Source organism: Eleutherodactylus coqui, chromosome 1, assembly GCF_035609145.1.
Source record: "Eleutherodactylus coqui strain aEleCoq1 chromosome 1, aEleCoq1.hap1, whole genome shotgun sequence".
Classification (NCBI taxonomy): domain Eukaryota; kingdom Metazoa; phylum Chordata; class Amphibia; order Anura; family Eleutherodactylidae; genus Eleutherodactylus; species Eleutherodactylus coqui.
In genome coordinates, this window is record NC_089837.1 from 469,189,523 (window position 1) to 469,207,003 (window position 17,481).

General features: G+C 42.2%; 1 protein-coding gene across 3 annotated transcripts in view; it reads left to right on the forward strand.

The window, feature by feature from the left end:
- CSRNP2 (cysteine and serine rich nuclear protein 2) overlaps positions 1 to 10,794 on the forward strand; it is a 54,935-nt gene extending 44,141 nt beyond the window's left edge. For all 3 annotated transcript variants that reach the window (XM_066584378.1, XM_066584377.1, XM_066584379.1), the window contains exon 5: positions 991 to 10,794. In XM_066584378.1, coding sequence (XP_066440475.1) covers positions 991 to 1,830 — 840 coding nt within the window. In that variant the 3' untranslated portion in view covers positions 1,831 to 10,794. The remainder of the gene's footprint in view (positions 1 to 990) is intronic.
- Positions 10,795 to 17,481: the final 6,687 nt, after the last annotated feature.

The following is a 17,481-nucleotide window of genomic DNA, read 5'->3' on the forward strand; positions in this document are numbered from 1 at the left end:
CAGAAACTGTACAACAAACGAGATTTCATTCATTCGTTGTTCAGTCGGGCATGCATTTACACTGAATGATAATTATCATTCAGATCCCTGCTGGATACAGGAATCTGAACGATTTATTGGCCTGTGAAAAAAAAAAAGCCCTTACTTCTATTGAGATGTTCCAAGATGGCATCCCTCAAGTATATCTTATGCATGTAGGAGGTTAAAACTTAGTAGCCTATTTTTTAGATTTTTTTTTTTCTTGCCAAGTGTATTTGGTACAGATATAGGACTCCGACCTACTGACATTTAGAGTTTCTTACTAAGTTCATTATGCCCTCTCACCTACCCTTGAACTAGGTTCTACTTAATCCACTGCACATGGCAGAGCCTGAATGGGCATGCGGGTTCCCGCAGCGGAATCCAGCTGTGACCCTGATTTTTAAAAAAAAACCATTTTTTTTCCCTGTGCCGTCACTAGGTGATAACGTGGGTACCAGCAGCCTATCTGCAATGTCAGACCGACTGCTTCTATTGACTTCAATGTAAGCTGCCTGCATGGAGTCCGCAGAAAATAGTGCATGCTGCGATATTTTTTTTTTTTTTTCCTACGCTCGCAGAAGGCAAAAGTGATTTTGCATACCTTTCAAAGCATGCCATTTGCTGCGGATACTCCATGTGGGCGCCAGCCATGGACTCCGCACTAAAAATGCGGTCGTGTGAAGTCGGCCTTGAGCCCAGTATGCCATTTGGCTTGTGTAACACATTCTTATTGTAGTTCAACAATAGCTACACAGAAAGTGTCCCTGTATCTTTAGCAACAAAATAGTGATCAGAAATGAAAACTCAGAAAGATGTTTTTAGTGTATTTTTGCCTTTTAAATTGTCTATAATACGTTTTATAAAGATTTAGCTGATTGCATTATTTGTCCTCTTACTTACCTGCACATGAAGGCTTTCTTACACAATTGCTTCCTTTGTCTCTTTCCTGTTGTTCTCGCACTAATACAGGTGGATCGTATGTCCTTTCCATGTGGGTGTTCTCGGGATGGCTGCAGTAACATAGCTGGCAGGATAGAATTTAACCCTATTCGTGTACGGACCCATTATCTACATACTATCATGAAACTGGAGCTGGAAAATAAGCGCCAGCAGCCCCGACCACAGTCCCTCGAAGAGGAACTCCCTCATGCCTCTCTTGCTATCCATCCTCACCAGGAGACACAGGACTTCCATGAATTCATTGCCGAGAACTATCACTTGGAGAACGAGGCTGCCGTCAGACATCTGCAAAGTGCAGAGGAACGCCAGAGGCTCTTGGATGAGGGCGATGAGGCTTCTAGCGGTTCTAGTCTCAGTCTAGACTCCAGTGTGGAGTCTTTAGATGTATGTCTTCTGGAGACTCCGATCTCACTGCCACCGTCCACCTGCCATGCTTCCATAAATCCTGTTTTGTTGTCTTCTAGCTCTTCTGTCCTCTGTTATACTGATGAGGACTCTGGGAGACCAGCTACACCACCGGATTTCACTGACGGAAGTGTGGTGTCCATTTATGATCACAATTCAACGGGATTAGACACGGGGTCAGAAGTGACAGAATCTCTTCACTCTGAGGCCACCGAACCAAGTGAATCTGTAAAGGTTAACACTGAGGTTTGCACTATAATGAACCCCTGTTCTAAAGAGGTGGACCTAGCCTCTGAGTCTGGGTGCGATTCTGATGACTTGGCATCTCAGACTAACGGGCCACTAGACACCTGCATAAATGAAGGGGAAAAGTTGCGAGACATTTCGGAAAGCCAAACCTGGTCAGGCCAGCCTTTTTCTGCAGACGATAACCTGACCGCCTGACACTTTCGGCAAACTTTTTGCACAAGCCACTCCCAACTTTTCCCCTCCACTTATAATCCCGTTACTCCTTTGTCTTACTACCCTATGCGCACCTGTGAAAGAAATCTATTTATACAGGCTTTGTCTGCCTTTACTAAGATCCATTTTTGTTATGAAAGAAAAGAGATCACTCCATTTGTGAGACAAAAACTCCCATGCTTTTTGTTTTTTCTGCAAGAGCAAATACGGCTTTTATAGTTAATTCTCAAGCAACCTTTTGTCCAAGCCAATAGAAGACTTCAGCATACACGACCTTGGGGTTAAATATGGGTGACCTTTACCATTTTGCTGGATTTCGTTGCAATATTTCCCCCAGTCATTTTACGTAATCGGGCGTCTGGTTTACAAAACGTGAGCAGATAGTGAACTATGGCGCAAAAATATGGTCAGCTACCCGTTTCTGACTTTTAGGATTGATCTATCCTGGAGCTCTTTGTCTCATAATCAAGCCTATATATATAATAATTGGAGCCTAATGTGTAAATGAAGCAAACATGCCCAGGTAGTACGGTGCTATTGAGAGTAGGCTTAGAGTGAAATCTCGAAGCTTGGAGAGCTGAGCTGCCTTTTATTTTTTTTTTGTTTGTCTTAAGATTTCAAGTCCCAGTGCAGATGCACTTTAACTTCAAGGCAAGTCTTTAAACCAGAACTAACCTACAGGACTCTCCTCTACTTTATAAAGCTGCTAATCTTTCCACCTGGACAATGTAAGGGGACAGTTGTACTTATTGTGCTCTCTAACGTGCTAGTCTTTTATCCATATGGATTTGCGGTATCTATTTCAAGCAGTGACCCCAGTCACTAAGGGGTTGGTGCATATGTGTAAACAAGCAGTATGTATAGAGTCCTTTTTTTTTAAATTAGGTTTTTACATTGAATTATTGTGTTTTAAATTATGAAATCAGAGAGATGGATGCAGAATATTTATTTCCAGGTATTAATGGTCAACCTGTTTGATTTTATTTTGGCAAACTTTTAAAAACAGGTAGCAACCGTGATTGTTTTAACGTGTCAGAGTTGGTTGTTCTTGCAGTAGTCCAACATATATGGTCCTAGCTTCACTAGCGAAATCAAAGAACTGATATTCTAAAATCCATCTGACCTTACAGGTTGGTTTAAAACTGACTAATAAATTGTTGCCACCTAAAGAAAGCTAGGATGGAACAGATTTTTGTCTTAGTGTTTATTTTAGCCTTAAAAAAAGTTACATTTTTAGAATACGTTAAAGGCTATCGAAACCTTTTGTGTATTTAAAATCAATACACGAATATATTACTTAGTCCCTGCCGAAAAAAATGAAGCACTTATCTGTTTTTCTTTTTGCATTGGGGTTTCCTTCTTATGGATTTAGAAAGGCTCATACTGGGTTTTCAGACTCTTAGATTCAAGTTTCTGGCTTGGGGGTGTTCCCGACGCTGATCAGGTGGTCTTTCTCATGGAGATGGCACAAGCTCAGCTCCCCTCTTTAGAGGCTGTTTAGCATAACCATGCCCACTCCACACTACACTAGCTATCTATTCTCTGTCTCTTCCTCTTTCTGAGCAGCTTCTGGTCCCATTCCCCCTCACTGCTAAGAGGAGAAAATTCACCTTGAGGGAATTACAGCCATCCGTAATAGTAGCTTTCTCTGCTCTATGTCCTCTTGGTCGTCTCCATCATCCACTAGTACCATCATACAGTCCTCTGTAATAGTAGCTTTCTCTGCTTTCTGTCCTCTTGATCTGCTTCACTATCTACTGGTATCATATAGAGTGGTAGAGTTGGAAGGAACCTCCAAGGTCATCTGGTCCAACCCTCTGCTCAGTACAGGATTCACAAAATCATCCCAGACAGATATTTGTCCAGCCTTTGTTTGAAGACTTCCATTGTAGGAGAACTCACCACCTCCCGTGGTAACCTGTTTCACTCATTGAGCACCCTTACTAATACTATCATACAGCCCTCTGTAATAGTAGTTTTCTCTGCTCTCTGTCCTCCTAATGTTCTTCACCATCCACTAGCATGGTCATACAGTCCTCTTTGATAGTAGCTTTCTCTACTCTGTCCTCCTGATCGCCTTCACCATCCTCTGGCACTGTCAAACAGCCCTGTGTAATAGCTCAGTGAAAAGGCAGTGAGTACACCTTCACAACAGGGGAGCAGACTAGGGGAGAAGCTATCAGTTTACTCTGACGGAATTTGCTAAGATTTCAGTCCTCCAGTCTGCAGTGTCTTGGAAAACAATACAAGCATAGAATACCAAACAATACCAAACTATCAGAAATTTTTAATGAAAACTACAAAAAGTCTTTATTTCCATAAACACTGATAAAAAAAAAAAAAAAAAAGAGTTCAAGGGTGGACATAGCCTTTAAAGTCACGTGTTTTCCTTCGATCAATAGGGAGATTTTAGTGTGCTCTAAAATATATTGCTGAACTGCTAGATAAACGCACGGGAATTGCAATACATGGAGAAAAAAATGCCTATTTGAAAACGCTACATGTAACTGATCCTGAAGTGTTGTTGTTGAGTGAGGTCACATGTTCATGTTCTCTTAATTATTCATGTGCTGCCCTAAAGAAAACTTCAATCACAAATGGCAAAATGTCCATCATGTGATGTATACATTTTAAACAATCCATCCTTTTATATCTTACAGCTTATTATAAGTTACACATTGTATCTTCCGGTATCTGTTAACTCCAACATACTCCTTTTTCTACATTAGCACATAGGACTCCACCCATCTTATGTTTCCCATTATCTACACAGGTCATCAGTTACCGGGTACACATTGCTGCGCTCCTACTAAACACCACCCCGGGTAGGAATGGTGTGTTGCAAATTAAAATGAAGGATTTACCTGTTTTCATTGTAACGTCAAGCACTGTAATCACTAATAGTCTACAGTGTTCTCAACACTTTCACGCCGTCGCATCTTTCTGTGGTTGCAACTTTTATTTCCAGCATTTTTCTTAGGTAGAGGTATGCACATTTCATCATATCATGATATAGGCACACACTGCAAAATAACCTAGTCTCTGAAACTGTTCATTTGTTTGTAGGCATCTCCAGCTGTCCCCTATGAAATAGATAAGGAACCCACAAGACCCATCCTTCGCTACTGTTGAGCATATTCTGCTTTTATCCTTTGGCCCGAGAATTAAAATTGCAGGTTGTGTAGACCAAACTAGAATTTGTCCATCTTCCCAAAAACATGTGAATCGTAACAGGAGAATTGTTTTAGAAGTTGCATATAGCAGTGTTCCCCAACTCCAGTCCTCAGGGACCACCAACAGGTCATGTTTTCAGGATTTCCTCAGTGTTGCACAGGTGATGTAATTATTGTCGGTGCCTCAGATATTACCACAGGTGTTCTTACCATAGGATATCCTGAAAACATGACCTGTTGGGGGCCCTGAGGACTGGAGTTGGGGACCTCTGGCATATAGAAAGTGTGTTGATAAAGAGTGTGACGTATTCCCCTTTATTCGTGTCCATTCATGTCAATGGTTCAGTTAGGTAAAGAAATGGGGAATAACGCTGCCGGAGTATTTTTGCACGAGCCAATCGTCGCTCAAAAGAGCACTTAAGGGTGACTGATATCCTGTGTTAACATGGGACCCCACAGGGCAAGTGAGTGAGAATCATTCACTTGTCAGTCGCTTGCTCTTTAGCTCAATTAAAAACCAAGCAACTGTTATCCCATATAAACAGGCAGTCCTTCATCTTTGAACTGCCTGTTTACTCTGAATGGAGGCGGGTGGCCGGAGGAGATCTCTGGCATGCTCTGCCTCTATTCAGTGAGCGATCACCACTCCTGTGTAAAAGCACAGCAGTGATAATCGGTGGCACGGGCTGTTGGGCGCTTAAGCACATAAAAATACCCTTATGCTTTGTGCATTGCCAAATTAGTGGGGGCAAGGGGAAGTGCATAACTTCTCTGTGTTCTTTCAATATCTGTGTCCTGCACCACCCACTCTAGACCTCCATTTCGCATAACGCAGTGTATCCGTGTTGTCTCTTCATATATTTCTGCTCAGCTACTTTATGGATCCTCCACATGACTTGTGCCATGGCTGATGTGTTGTCAGTGATTGTGTATTACACCATTGGCAATGATTATGGTCTCTACTGTGTATTGCGTCATCGGCTATGATTATGGTCTCTACTGTAGCTTTGTGTCCCTTGGAGATTTCTGCTGCCAAATGCAAGGGATGCCTAGGCAAAGGTGGCAGAGTGGAAATGGGCACCGACCATAAATCAAGTGTCACAATTACTCAGCCCAAGATGTGTTTGTGTAACATTCAGAGGATTAGGCAAGAAAATTATTTAGAACTCGAATTGGCTTTCTAATGTATTCTGGAAAGAGTTTTTGATTATTTTTGTGGTGTTCATTGTGTGGGAAGCGAGGCAAATCAGGACCTATAAGCAAATAAGTGTCCTCTCACACATTCTACTTCTAGTACAAGGTAATGTTCTGCCTCATGTACTTCTTTCCATGCACTTGTACCTTGGCTTCACACATATTGAACATATGTTACTATAGCTGCAGTCCACAGTGCATTTCAGAATTTCAGATGCTGCTATTTTATATATATATTCATAAGGCTCTAGGTTCACAGATGTGTTTTAATGTTTTTTTGCTGTTTCTTCATCAGGATGGTGCAGCTGGATGCCTATCCTGTAGTAGTCTGTTGCACTAAACATGCATTGCACACAAATCTGATCTGCTGGGATCCTGTTGTTCAACAGGACAGTAATAAGACAGTCTTTGGCCTGTTTCACATTTGCGTTGGAACCTCCGATCGGATGTTCCATCACAGATCTGCCTCAAAATACCGGAAGAAAAATCGCTGCATTCAGCACTTTTTCCTCCATCCAAAAGCCGGGCAGCTGGGCGTAAAGCAGATGGACTCTATTGTAGTCAATGGGGTCCATCCAACGCTGTTGAGTTCCATCCAGAGACGGAGGTGTTCTTCCGTGGAGATTGCTCTTTCCTGCTTCCCGAATGGAGCAGGAAAGAGGAACCCTGAGCGCAGGTGTGAAACCGCCCTTTCATTCCCTTTGAAGATTTGGATCCTGATCTAAACGGCTCACATACATTTTAAGGATATGTTCACACATGGCTGATACGCTTTGGATTTTATCAGTGTAAAGTCTGCAGCCAATCACAGTACCAGCAAAGTGGATTAGATTTGACCAAATGTCATCCACATGCTGTGAAAAAAGGAAAAAAAAAATCTCAGTGAAATTCGGCTGCAGTGCAGATTTTCATGGAGTTGCATGACAACTTATGATGCAAATTTTCACAACCAATTTTACTCTCTACAATGTATCAGGTGAAATCTGCAGAAAGTCTGCAATAAAATCTGCATGCAAAACATGTAGATTTTGTCGCAAAATTCCACGGTGAATCTGCAACCAATTTTTATGGTCGAATTTTTCATCCTGTGCCGATGTATCCTAACCATGACAGACATCTCATTGAAAATCGAAAGACCTGTTGACTGCCCCATTAGGAGAAAAATAGCAAATGGGCTTATAGGCAAACGGGCCCTAATGATGACTATACTTGTGCAAACAGCTATTAAAGGACATAAAATTGGAATGTTTCCAGGACTTTGGACTGGAGCTCTTCTGTTAGTGCAGCAGAAGAGACGTAGCTGTAAGTGCCTGTATCCGCAGCTGGTCAGGGTTGCCAACCATCCTGGACAGTTGCATAACTAGATTTTTTTATACCAACTGGCAGGCTGTATTCACACGGTCGAAATTGAGTTTTGCCCAAGGTTCTCGGGCACATCTCGCATCACACGGACTCTCTGTGTACTCTGTGATGTGCGGGACACCGCAATTACATGTCCTTATACTCATGTGAGTCTCAAAAATAGAACCATCGGTCCATGTGAATGAACCCATTCAAGTGAAATGGTTCCTTTGCCATGTGAGTTCTGTCCGTCTCGGGCATAGACAGAACTCGCACAGAATATCGGCCATGTGAATACGGCCTCGGTGGAACAGAAATTCTGTCCATGGATTGTTTTTGAAACTCTAGGTGCTGTTGCAAGTTATGATTGTAATTCTCATATTTAATAGTTCACAGAGACTGTAATTGATGTATTCTTATCTGTATTCTCAGCTATAGACCCATATCGCTTATGATCTTTCATGGTTTTCCAATGTGTCTGTAAAAAATGTCAACCGTCTGTGATATTTGGATAAGTTGTCCAGATTTTAAAAAAACAATCCTATTAACAAGCCTGCCATTGGTAGCTGCTGATTTGGAGGGTTGTTTTTTCTGTATAGCTGCCTACAGCGAGTTCTGCCTAATATAACCAGCTGCTTCCCCGAAGTAGTTAGAGGAGTTTTCTGGTACTGAACTATTGATTCGCTGTCCCCAGGATAAGCCATCAGTAAGGGACCCCCACCAATCCGCTGCTTAAACAGGCTGCAGTGCTCATGTCAGTGTCGCTGCCTCTTCTTGAGCCTGGAATGTTGTGTTCATTGGTCACAACAGCTTCGTTTTTCATTCAAGTGAATACAATTAAGCTGCTATGTCAGGTACAGCCGCTCTATAATGTACGGTGCTGTGCCTGGTATGGACTCACCCATGTGCCGCTGCCACTTCAATAAACTGACTGGCAGGGATCCTGAGCGGCAGACCCCAGACGATCAAGTATGGATTATCTATGCGGAGTATCAATAGTTTAATCCCAGAAAACTATTCGATACATATTGTCATAATTACCATGTGGAAAGATACTGTTGCATAAGATAAGCAAGGCAGGCAAATTTGTTGCAGTTCCACTGTCCCGGAAGGTGAGAACGGTCCTCTACGGCAGTAGTCTCTATCCTGTGGCTCTCCACCTCTTGAGAAACTACAAGCCCCCGGACATGCTAGAAGTTGTGGGTCTTCAGCTGTTGTACAAGTTGGAGACTGCTGCTCTAGAGGATCCTCCAGTGGGTTTACATTGTGCAATAATGCCACAATAGAGCCTATGACAGTTAGCAACAGCAAGCTTCATTCAGTGTAGGTCCCTGGGTGCTCCGGTTAAAGGGGTTGTCTCATGGCAGGCTTTACTTGTCATCCAATGAGTCCAGCAATGGCTCATCTTGATAGCCAACTCAGCAATCTCCGGCAGTTCCGTTGCAGTGAATGGAGCAGAGGTGCACATCATATCCTCCGCTGCCCCACATTTCAGACGAGCCACGACTGGATTGACAGGTTAAGCCTGTCATGAGACAACCACTTTTAATCTTTGGATGTTGTTTCCTAAATGTCTCATGACCCCCTACTGTGATGTATACTGTGTGCACAGTGAAGTTCTATTTAGCTGGTTGGCCCATAGTAGCTTGGTTTGGCACTGGCTACATTGTATGTATGTAGGATACAATTATTTTGCTATTGCAGTCCACGCTGGTATCATGGCTTCTGGTTTTACAGAAGCTATTTTATCCCAAGAAATTAAGGAAGAAAGGCACTGATGACACCTGCGTCTTACAGCTTATCAGTGGTTCTGCTATATTTTGAGGAAGGGTTGGCGAAGTCTGCAGTGATTAAAAAATATACTTGAAACCTGACGGCCCAAATTCAGTAGCTTGTCAGGATTTCTTGATGCGACATAGTGTGGGCGATTACTCGATTATGAACAGAAGCCGTGACTCTTATCTGAACAGACTCTTTACAGAAGTTCTAGGCCAGAAGGAAGGCTCTTTATTTTCTTTTAGTTTCCAGAAACAGCAGCACGCTTCTCCGTGGGCTCTGTCTGGTATTGTAGCACCCACGTGAATCCTAAATTGGTTAACTAATCTACAGCCTTTCTGGGTGGGGTATCATCACTCCTTAAGGTGAGTGAGGAGACTTATAAGGCCATGCATGCTCCTCTGGGAGATATATGCGAATAAGGAAGATGGAACAATACCTCTGCAGTGCCACCTATTGTTATGACACAAGCTCATAATGTGCTGTGTAAGGCGAGAATCCAGGACAAACAATGTGTCTATGTTCACTATTTTGATGAACATGAGGGATGTTACCAAGTAGTGCAAGTGTTTAGTAACAAAGTAGAAATATGTTGTCCACTTGCATCCCATCATTTTACAAACACCCAGGCTTAACCTTTAGTAATGATGATCCCTACTATTGTGCAATGACAGCTCGGCATTTCAGATACTGGAACTGTTGTTTAAGGGAATGTCATTACTAAGGTTAGATGATTCATACTAGGTTGGCGGTGGTAAAATATAGAATTGCTGCATTAACCGTTATATTTGCAGCATACGGTGGACTGTATAAGATGGAATGCGTTAGTACTACATCAGGCTTACACAAGCAGCTCTGCTACATTTATGACATTCTTGCCTTGAAATAAAAGCAACTTGTTCTTCAAAGTGCCTGGAGCGTCAACAAAGACTAGGTATGACCTGTAAGAATGCTAAAACTTAGTAAGTTCTGTGGCCCAGCTGGATGGTGAAGTGTCCTACTGTACTGACACTATATTATTGTATCAGCTCATAGGCAGCTGGTTTATGTGTAGAACCAATTTCACTGCTTTCCAGATTTAATAGACTATAAGTTCCGATTGTAAGAACTACATTGTTTCACAGGTGTGACAGAGCGGATTGCCATGTTACTAAATTCATGAGAATGTATTTGGGATGGTTTTATATATTACTGCAGGTAATCCAATTACATTCTCCCAAATTGTACTCCTGCACTTAGTACATACCTGACAAGTTAACTCGGCTCTGCTTCATCTGTATAGGAAATACCGCTATATGAGTTCTGGAGCAGCCATAGAAATGGAGGCTGAACGTATTTAGTTCCTAGGAGCTAGAAACCTAACAAGTGCCTGAGTGAGATCACTAGTTCTTAGTACTTACTAACAGACAATCTTATAAATGGCTACTAATCTTAGACGACGTCTGCCGCGGGAAAGCGCAATTTGTGTTAAGAGAGACGGTAGAAGTAATATTATATATAGAGATGAGCAAGCATGCTCGGATAAGTCAGTTACTTGAGCGAGCCTCGCTCTTCTCAAGTAACTGCATTCTTGTCCGAGCGTGCTCGGGGGGAGGGGAGCGGGGGAGAGAGTGAGAGATCTCTCTCTAACTCTCCCCCCCGAGCACGCTCGGACAAGAATGCAGTTGCTCCAGAAGAGCGAGGCTCGCTCAAGTAACTGACTTATCCGAGCGTGCTCACTCATCTCTAATTATATACTCAACTGTGTAGCCAAAACCTTTATATCCCTTCAGAGACAGCCTTGTAGCACTGTAAAGAGTAACCATATACTGGCACCTACTGCACTGGTCAGAAGTGATGACTTATTAGAATTAACATGTTCCTGCTTCATGGTAGGTGATGAAAATGAGACCTTTGGTCGCACGCACCAGTTTTGATGCATTGTAGTTACCGCTTGCATTTTTTTCCCTGGTGTTTACAAACCTTGGACCCATTTCCCTTCATTGTATCAGTCATTCCTTTAAAAAAGAAACAAGTTGTATGGATGACAAAAAAAGTGCATCTCAATGACCATTTGTGATGGAGCTGCAGCTTCACATACTATTAATTGGTATTTTTTCTCAGTTTTGTAGATTTTTAGCTGTACAATTGAGGGGTAAAGAATATGATCTCTTGGGCCTCAATAAGAGAAGTCAGATCTGATGTTTTTGTATATATGTTTCAACCTTCCTGTGCTTTCAGATTTCCCAGTAAGCCACCTACCGCCCATTGTTATACTTTGGTCTGAAGTATTGCAATACAGCATTAAAGGGGTTTTTCAAGCTTTTACTATTGATGACTTATCCTAAGGCTAGATCATCAATATTGATCAGTAGGGTTCTTCCGCTCGGGATCCCCACTGATCAGCTGATCCTCCGGCACTGTTGGTGCAGACTTCTGCAAGTGGTTAGAGACGGAACTGTAATAGAAAGGCTTCATTCTCATTAAAATCAATGGGAGCGATGACTGCTATTATACTTCTGCCAAGTAGAAACTGGAAGAGTAATGGAAGACATCACATCTGGCTCTGACCACCAATGCGAACATCAGGCCTGGTAGCACTGACAGCGGCTGGAGGATCAGCTGATCTGAAGCGCGTACCATCAATAGTAAGTGCCCGAAAAAAACTTTTAATACCAAAGTTATGCACCAAATTCATCTGTAACCCAACTAGAGTTGCCAAATTTGCACGGAACAGAACAGAACACTGTGCGGTCTGCATTTTGTAAATTGGCTGTTTGCTATGAGCAGGCGCCACCATCTAAGATGGACTTGTCTTACAGGCATGACCTTGCTGTTTTGGTAAGAGATCTGATGTGCAGAATTAAACAATAAACTTTACAGATTAGTAAGAAAGCTGCTTCTACTTGGGAAACTCTTACTAGTCGACCATTTTAACAATTAGTTTTCTATGTCCGGTGCTACAGCATAAGAAAGTGCTATATATGTAAGGTGAGGAACGGTGATCCTTTATGTCCCAAAGTCTGGCTACATCTACTAATAGAAGGAAAATAAGTATTCATTTTAATTGGGAGATGTTCCACCAGTTGGATGGGCTAAACCTAGAATCACCAAGACGATGACTGAATTATGAAGTGTTTCATCAGTAGTGATTTTTTCTTTTTTTCCTTTGATACTAGAAATCGCATTATAGCCCCAGCCCTCAGCGTCTTGTACTGCTATTCAGCATAGGTATTGGATGCTGGGAAAGTCTGTTGCATAGATACTAGGCTTCTAAAACAGAATGTGAAGAGTCTGGTTGGCACCTCTAAAGGGGTTCACTTTTTTAAGCTTTTCTTAAAAAATACAATGTTAATCGTGGGCTGTTACATTCTTCCCACTCTGTTGCCCATAGTGACTAAAGTCAAACCTTTATGTGTTGCAATTGGACTGGTTGATATTGGCAACATGCTCTTTGGGGCTTATTCACTAACCCTTTATAATCCAGTGCAAATTTAGGGTACTTTTAGAGTCACCTGAGTAATTCCTTAGTGATTATAGGCAACTGTCGGTCTGTTTTAAAAACTTGATCCGATAGGGCAAGTGAGCGATAATCACTCAGTCGTCGGAGTCGCTTGATTTTCGGCTCAGCTAAAAATTGGGCGACTGTTGGCCTATCTATGAATTACTGCCTGCTTACTATGAATTGAGGCGGGTGACTAGAAGAGATCTCTGGCGTGCTCCACTTCTATTCAGTGTGTGATCGTAGCTCCTGGGTGAAAGCACAAGAGCGATGATTGCCAAGAGGCTGTCATCCCATGTATAAAGTACGCCTAGACTAGACAGTCTTAAAATGCACCATATTGATCATCGTGGGTTTTTTTTTTTTGTTCTTGGTTACATCTTTAACAGTTGCAGTGCAGCTAGTTGGAGCCATAGCCTGGCAGATTTGTACTTGGATGTAATAACCTGCTACTTTCCTTCTGCATTCCCCTCCATTATATTTGGTTAGGACTGAGTTAACCCTTTGAGTTACAATTACCGCACCATATATCATTTAGTATGTAGCAATTTCCGTAGGTAGAAATGTCACTATGGACTGTCTTGTCTTGCCTCTTGTCCAAGGCAGAATGGTTTATGCTAGAGGGGTTCCCCTTTTGTTCAACCCTCAACTGGGCATCCTATCTGTATTCTGTAATTTCAAGGGACTGGAAACCGTCTACACTAACTCCACCTTGGCAAAATACTTATGTCAAATCAAGCCTCCATTGCTGGCTTCTATCTAGCTGTCCGGGATCACAGCAGTACGTGACGCAGCGTGCCTGACTAATACTTGAAATAGCTGTTAATAAAGTTAACTTTGTTGTATTAAGAGAAAAATGACTAAAATACAAAGTCCTCATAAATGTGCTATAAAACATGGATACATGACTTTCACACTAAGAATATGTTGCTAGGGCAGCGTGCAAGAATCTTATACTGTATAGACTTTGCCATGTGTTGCCGGAAGAGCAGGATGTATACTTGGAAATAAATTGATACATAGTTTTATATGACCACATGACCATGATTCTCTATTGGTGCTGTGAGCTCGAAACGGAAGGGCAGGGTGATCGGAAGTGTACAAACTATGTTCATAGAATTTCAAGAGTCCATTAAATCCGATTTATGTAGTTAGGGTGTTTTTTATGATTTTTGTTGGTTCCGCTAATACCTTGTTCATTACCCCATCAGGCGTCTACGTCGTGTGGATCTCCTGCTGATCTTACAATTTAGTCTTGAGTATTCTGATGTGATGGGGCATGTCACGTGCCGCCGGTGTGGGAGACCTAATTAAATGCGTTTAACGTAAAACTTCACTCAGTTTACATGATGTCACAACTAATTTTGTAGTGTTAGCTTAATCTAATTCCCCGGCTCTCCTGTTTACTCGTGTAATTCATTCCTTCTAATTCGCTTTCCTTTTTTTGAAAATGTACACAAATTTATCATTTCAGTGTAAAATCCAAAGCTTGCCATGTTTTCCCCGCATTCTCATTTGCGTTTCTAGGATTTCTGAATTGTGACAATTCTGTATTTAAGAGAATATTTAAATGTAAAAATAAAATTATGATCAAACCTCTTAGTGACTCCACCTGGTTGTTCCGTTTAATGATGCTCTTGTCTAAGGATGCATGTTCATATGGAGAGCGCACCTATCTCGTGTCATGTGACTGGTTACAGGTGTGTATAGGATGGGATAAGAATGTACGTAAAGCTGTTCTGTTGACGTCTCGTCTGGAATCGCTCAACTAGTTGGGAGCCTTACACAAAGCCCACTGCTGACATGTTCTTTGCCGATCTTTCTGCTCTGATTGAGGCCGGGCTCACACGAACTGGGAGCCTTCCACTTGCGGATATCCACAGCGGAAGACTTGCGAGTGATCACGGAAACAAATTGCGAATGGTCACACATGCGTGCGATTTTCTGTGTGGATGTATGTATGCATATGGACAGCATATCGTATGTGCGGAAGAATACTCGCAAGCAGGGAAAAACATCAGAAGGTAGTTTAACATTGTACAGTTGGCAATGTTTTTCTCTCCTGCGCCTACTGTGTTTCCCAATAATAAGACCCTGTACCAATCACAGCCATTACATTGGTTCATCGAGCACTGCATTGATTGGCTGATCAGCGCTCGAGAACCAATCGGAGCCATCGCTTATTGGCGGTGGGATTTATGAATCCTGAAAACAGGAAGCGATCTTCTGTGGGCAGACAAGGATTGCAGAAAGCCAGTGGGAGGGACATGGACCGAGCCTGCTTGGTAAAATGCTTTTTTTTTTCTCATGCGTTATGCAGCTAGGGCTTATCTTTCAAGTCACCCCCCCAAAAATTGGGGTAGGTCTTATTTTCAGGGAAACATGGTAGCAAGTGAATGAATCCATGTCCATATGCATTTTAATTGTGTATGCACTGCAGATCGCTCGCATCCATGAAGATCAGCGGAGCACGTACTAAAATGGAGCATGCTACGATTTTTCTTCTGCTCGTGGAATCTTCAATTCCTACACGCATGGCTGAACCGGCCTTTCACTGCCCGCATGCAGAATCCGCAGTTTCTATCCGGTTGTGTGAGGCTGGCCCAATACAGGGGCCTCTACTTCATAAGTGCCAAGTTACAGCTATTCATGTGAATTTTAGTGTTCCTGACCAGGTGATTGGCCAGCGCCATTTTCACTGTGAAGTGGATTTCGTTCAAAGTGGTTATTCTATGAAAAATTGTTTACTGTTAAATCCAGCCCATAATTGAACATTTTTTTTGTATTTACACATACTATAAAAAATTATATCCTCTATTCTGGTACTAACGTTTTATAATAGCGCCATCTACTGTTTCTATGGAAGTCTTTGTGTCCACCTCAGCAAATGTTCCAGGGTGGTCACACATACTCAGTCTTACTTCTCCACAGTATTGCTGTCTCCTTTCATCACTTGCTCAGCACCTCTTTTGTCATCAGAGAAGCTGCGGCTCACAACACAGAGATCTCTCCACATACCAAGTGGAGCAAGACTGAGCATGTGGACACAGAATAGAAGCAGCAGGTGGCGCTATTCAAGCAGTCCTGGAATATCTAGGGATAGAACCAACGAAGTGTAAATAAAAAAGAAAATGTTTTGGATACAAGAGAATATTTTTCATGGGGCAAGCCCTTTGATAAAACCAGCTGTAACTAGGTAACTTGGTATGGTTTCCAAGTATCTAAGCAACAGCAGCATTACATTTACTACCACCGATGCTCCTGTAAGACAAATCCCCCAATTTCTTTTTTTTTTTAAGCTTTATTAGAAGACTATTGTACTGCTAATTAATGCCAGAATCAAAAGCTTTACTAAAGCCCAGAATGTATTGTGACTCATGGCGGCACAAGTCTCTAAAGCAAAGGATTACTGCAAACACCATTTCCTATAGAGAAAAAGTGGCGATTGTAGCAAGAAAAAAATTAATCCATCTGATATGTTTTATTTTGTTCACCATTACTACAAGTCGTTGTATAGCCTGAGCACAAGGTATAAAAGTTAAAGGGCCTTTCGCCACTCCTGACTTGTCTGCTGTAGTAAGTGTTTGTATCCAAAAACAATTCTGAAGGATCACTTCTTAGATCTGTTCGGTTCCTCTGTTATGTCTCCTGGAAATGTATAAATAGATCAGCCATTATTACCCCTTATCAAAGCGCACATCCCTACACACTGCAATGGGTGCTGACTGTGAAGAACACATGATTGCAATGCCTAGGTGACAATTCATTAATTTCTAGGAGGAATTCTAGAGGAATAGCACAGCTCTAGCATTAGTTCATGTGGAATAAAAGCAGATACTAAAAAAAAAAGCAGCTTCTGGAGAGCGGACCAGTCCTCAAGACACACTGCAGATGATAGAAAAAGTTTTCAGACAATTAAGCCTTCCTATTCGGCATCTGCCTGTATCATGGATGTGTTCACATACAGGCTCTATGGTGGGTGGTTTACATTGCAAGAAAAGTGCATAGTGTAAATTGCCCTGTAGTGAGGATTTTAAAGGGAACCAGTCACCGGACTGAGGCAGCATAAACTAATAGGCGAGCTGACAGGTAACGAAGATGCTGTATTTTCATACTTTTTTTTTTAGTCACCCGCTCCCTGGATCCCATGGTGTCCTCCGCTGAAATCCTTGCTGCATATTAAAATCTGACACTTCGTCTGGCTTGCGGACTTCAGTAGTGGCCACTAGGGTCACCAAGAAGTAGGTGCGCATACAAAAAAAAATATCACCCAGTTACCTGGCCTAACAGAACCATAAGTTTACAGTGCTTTAGTCAGGTGACAGGTTCCCTTTAAATAAGGTAGATGGAATAATACCTCCACAGCGCCACCTAGTGGAAGGCAGCATTCCTTCAAGCCAAAGTCAGACTCTTTATACAAGCCTTGTAACAATGACTGGGAATTAATAGCAAAGCCAGACTCTATGCACAGATAGCTGTTTTAGGGTATTTGCTCTTCATCAGTGTACTGTAGGAGTCTGGCTTCACTAATGAGAGGCCTGGGTGGGGTGGGGAGTCAGAAACACTATCTTTTCTCCAGGTTCCCTTTAAATATGCAGTAGGTCTCTATTGTGAGGATATTCACAGCTAAGGTTCATCCCTTCAAGTGGGGTATGAAAGTAGTGGCAA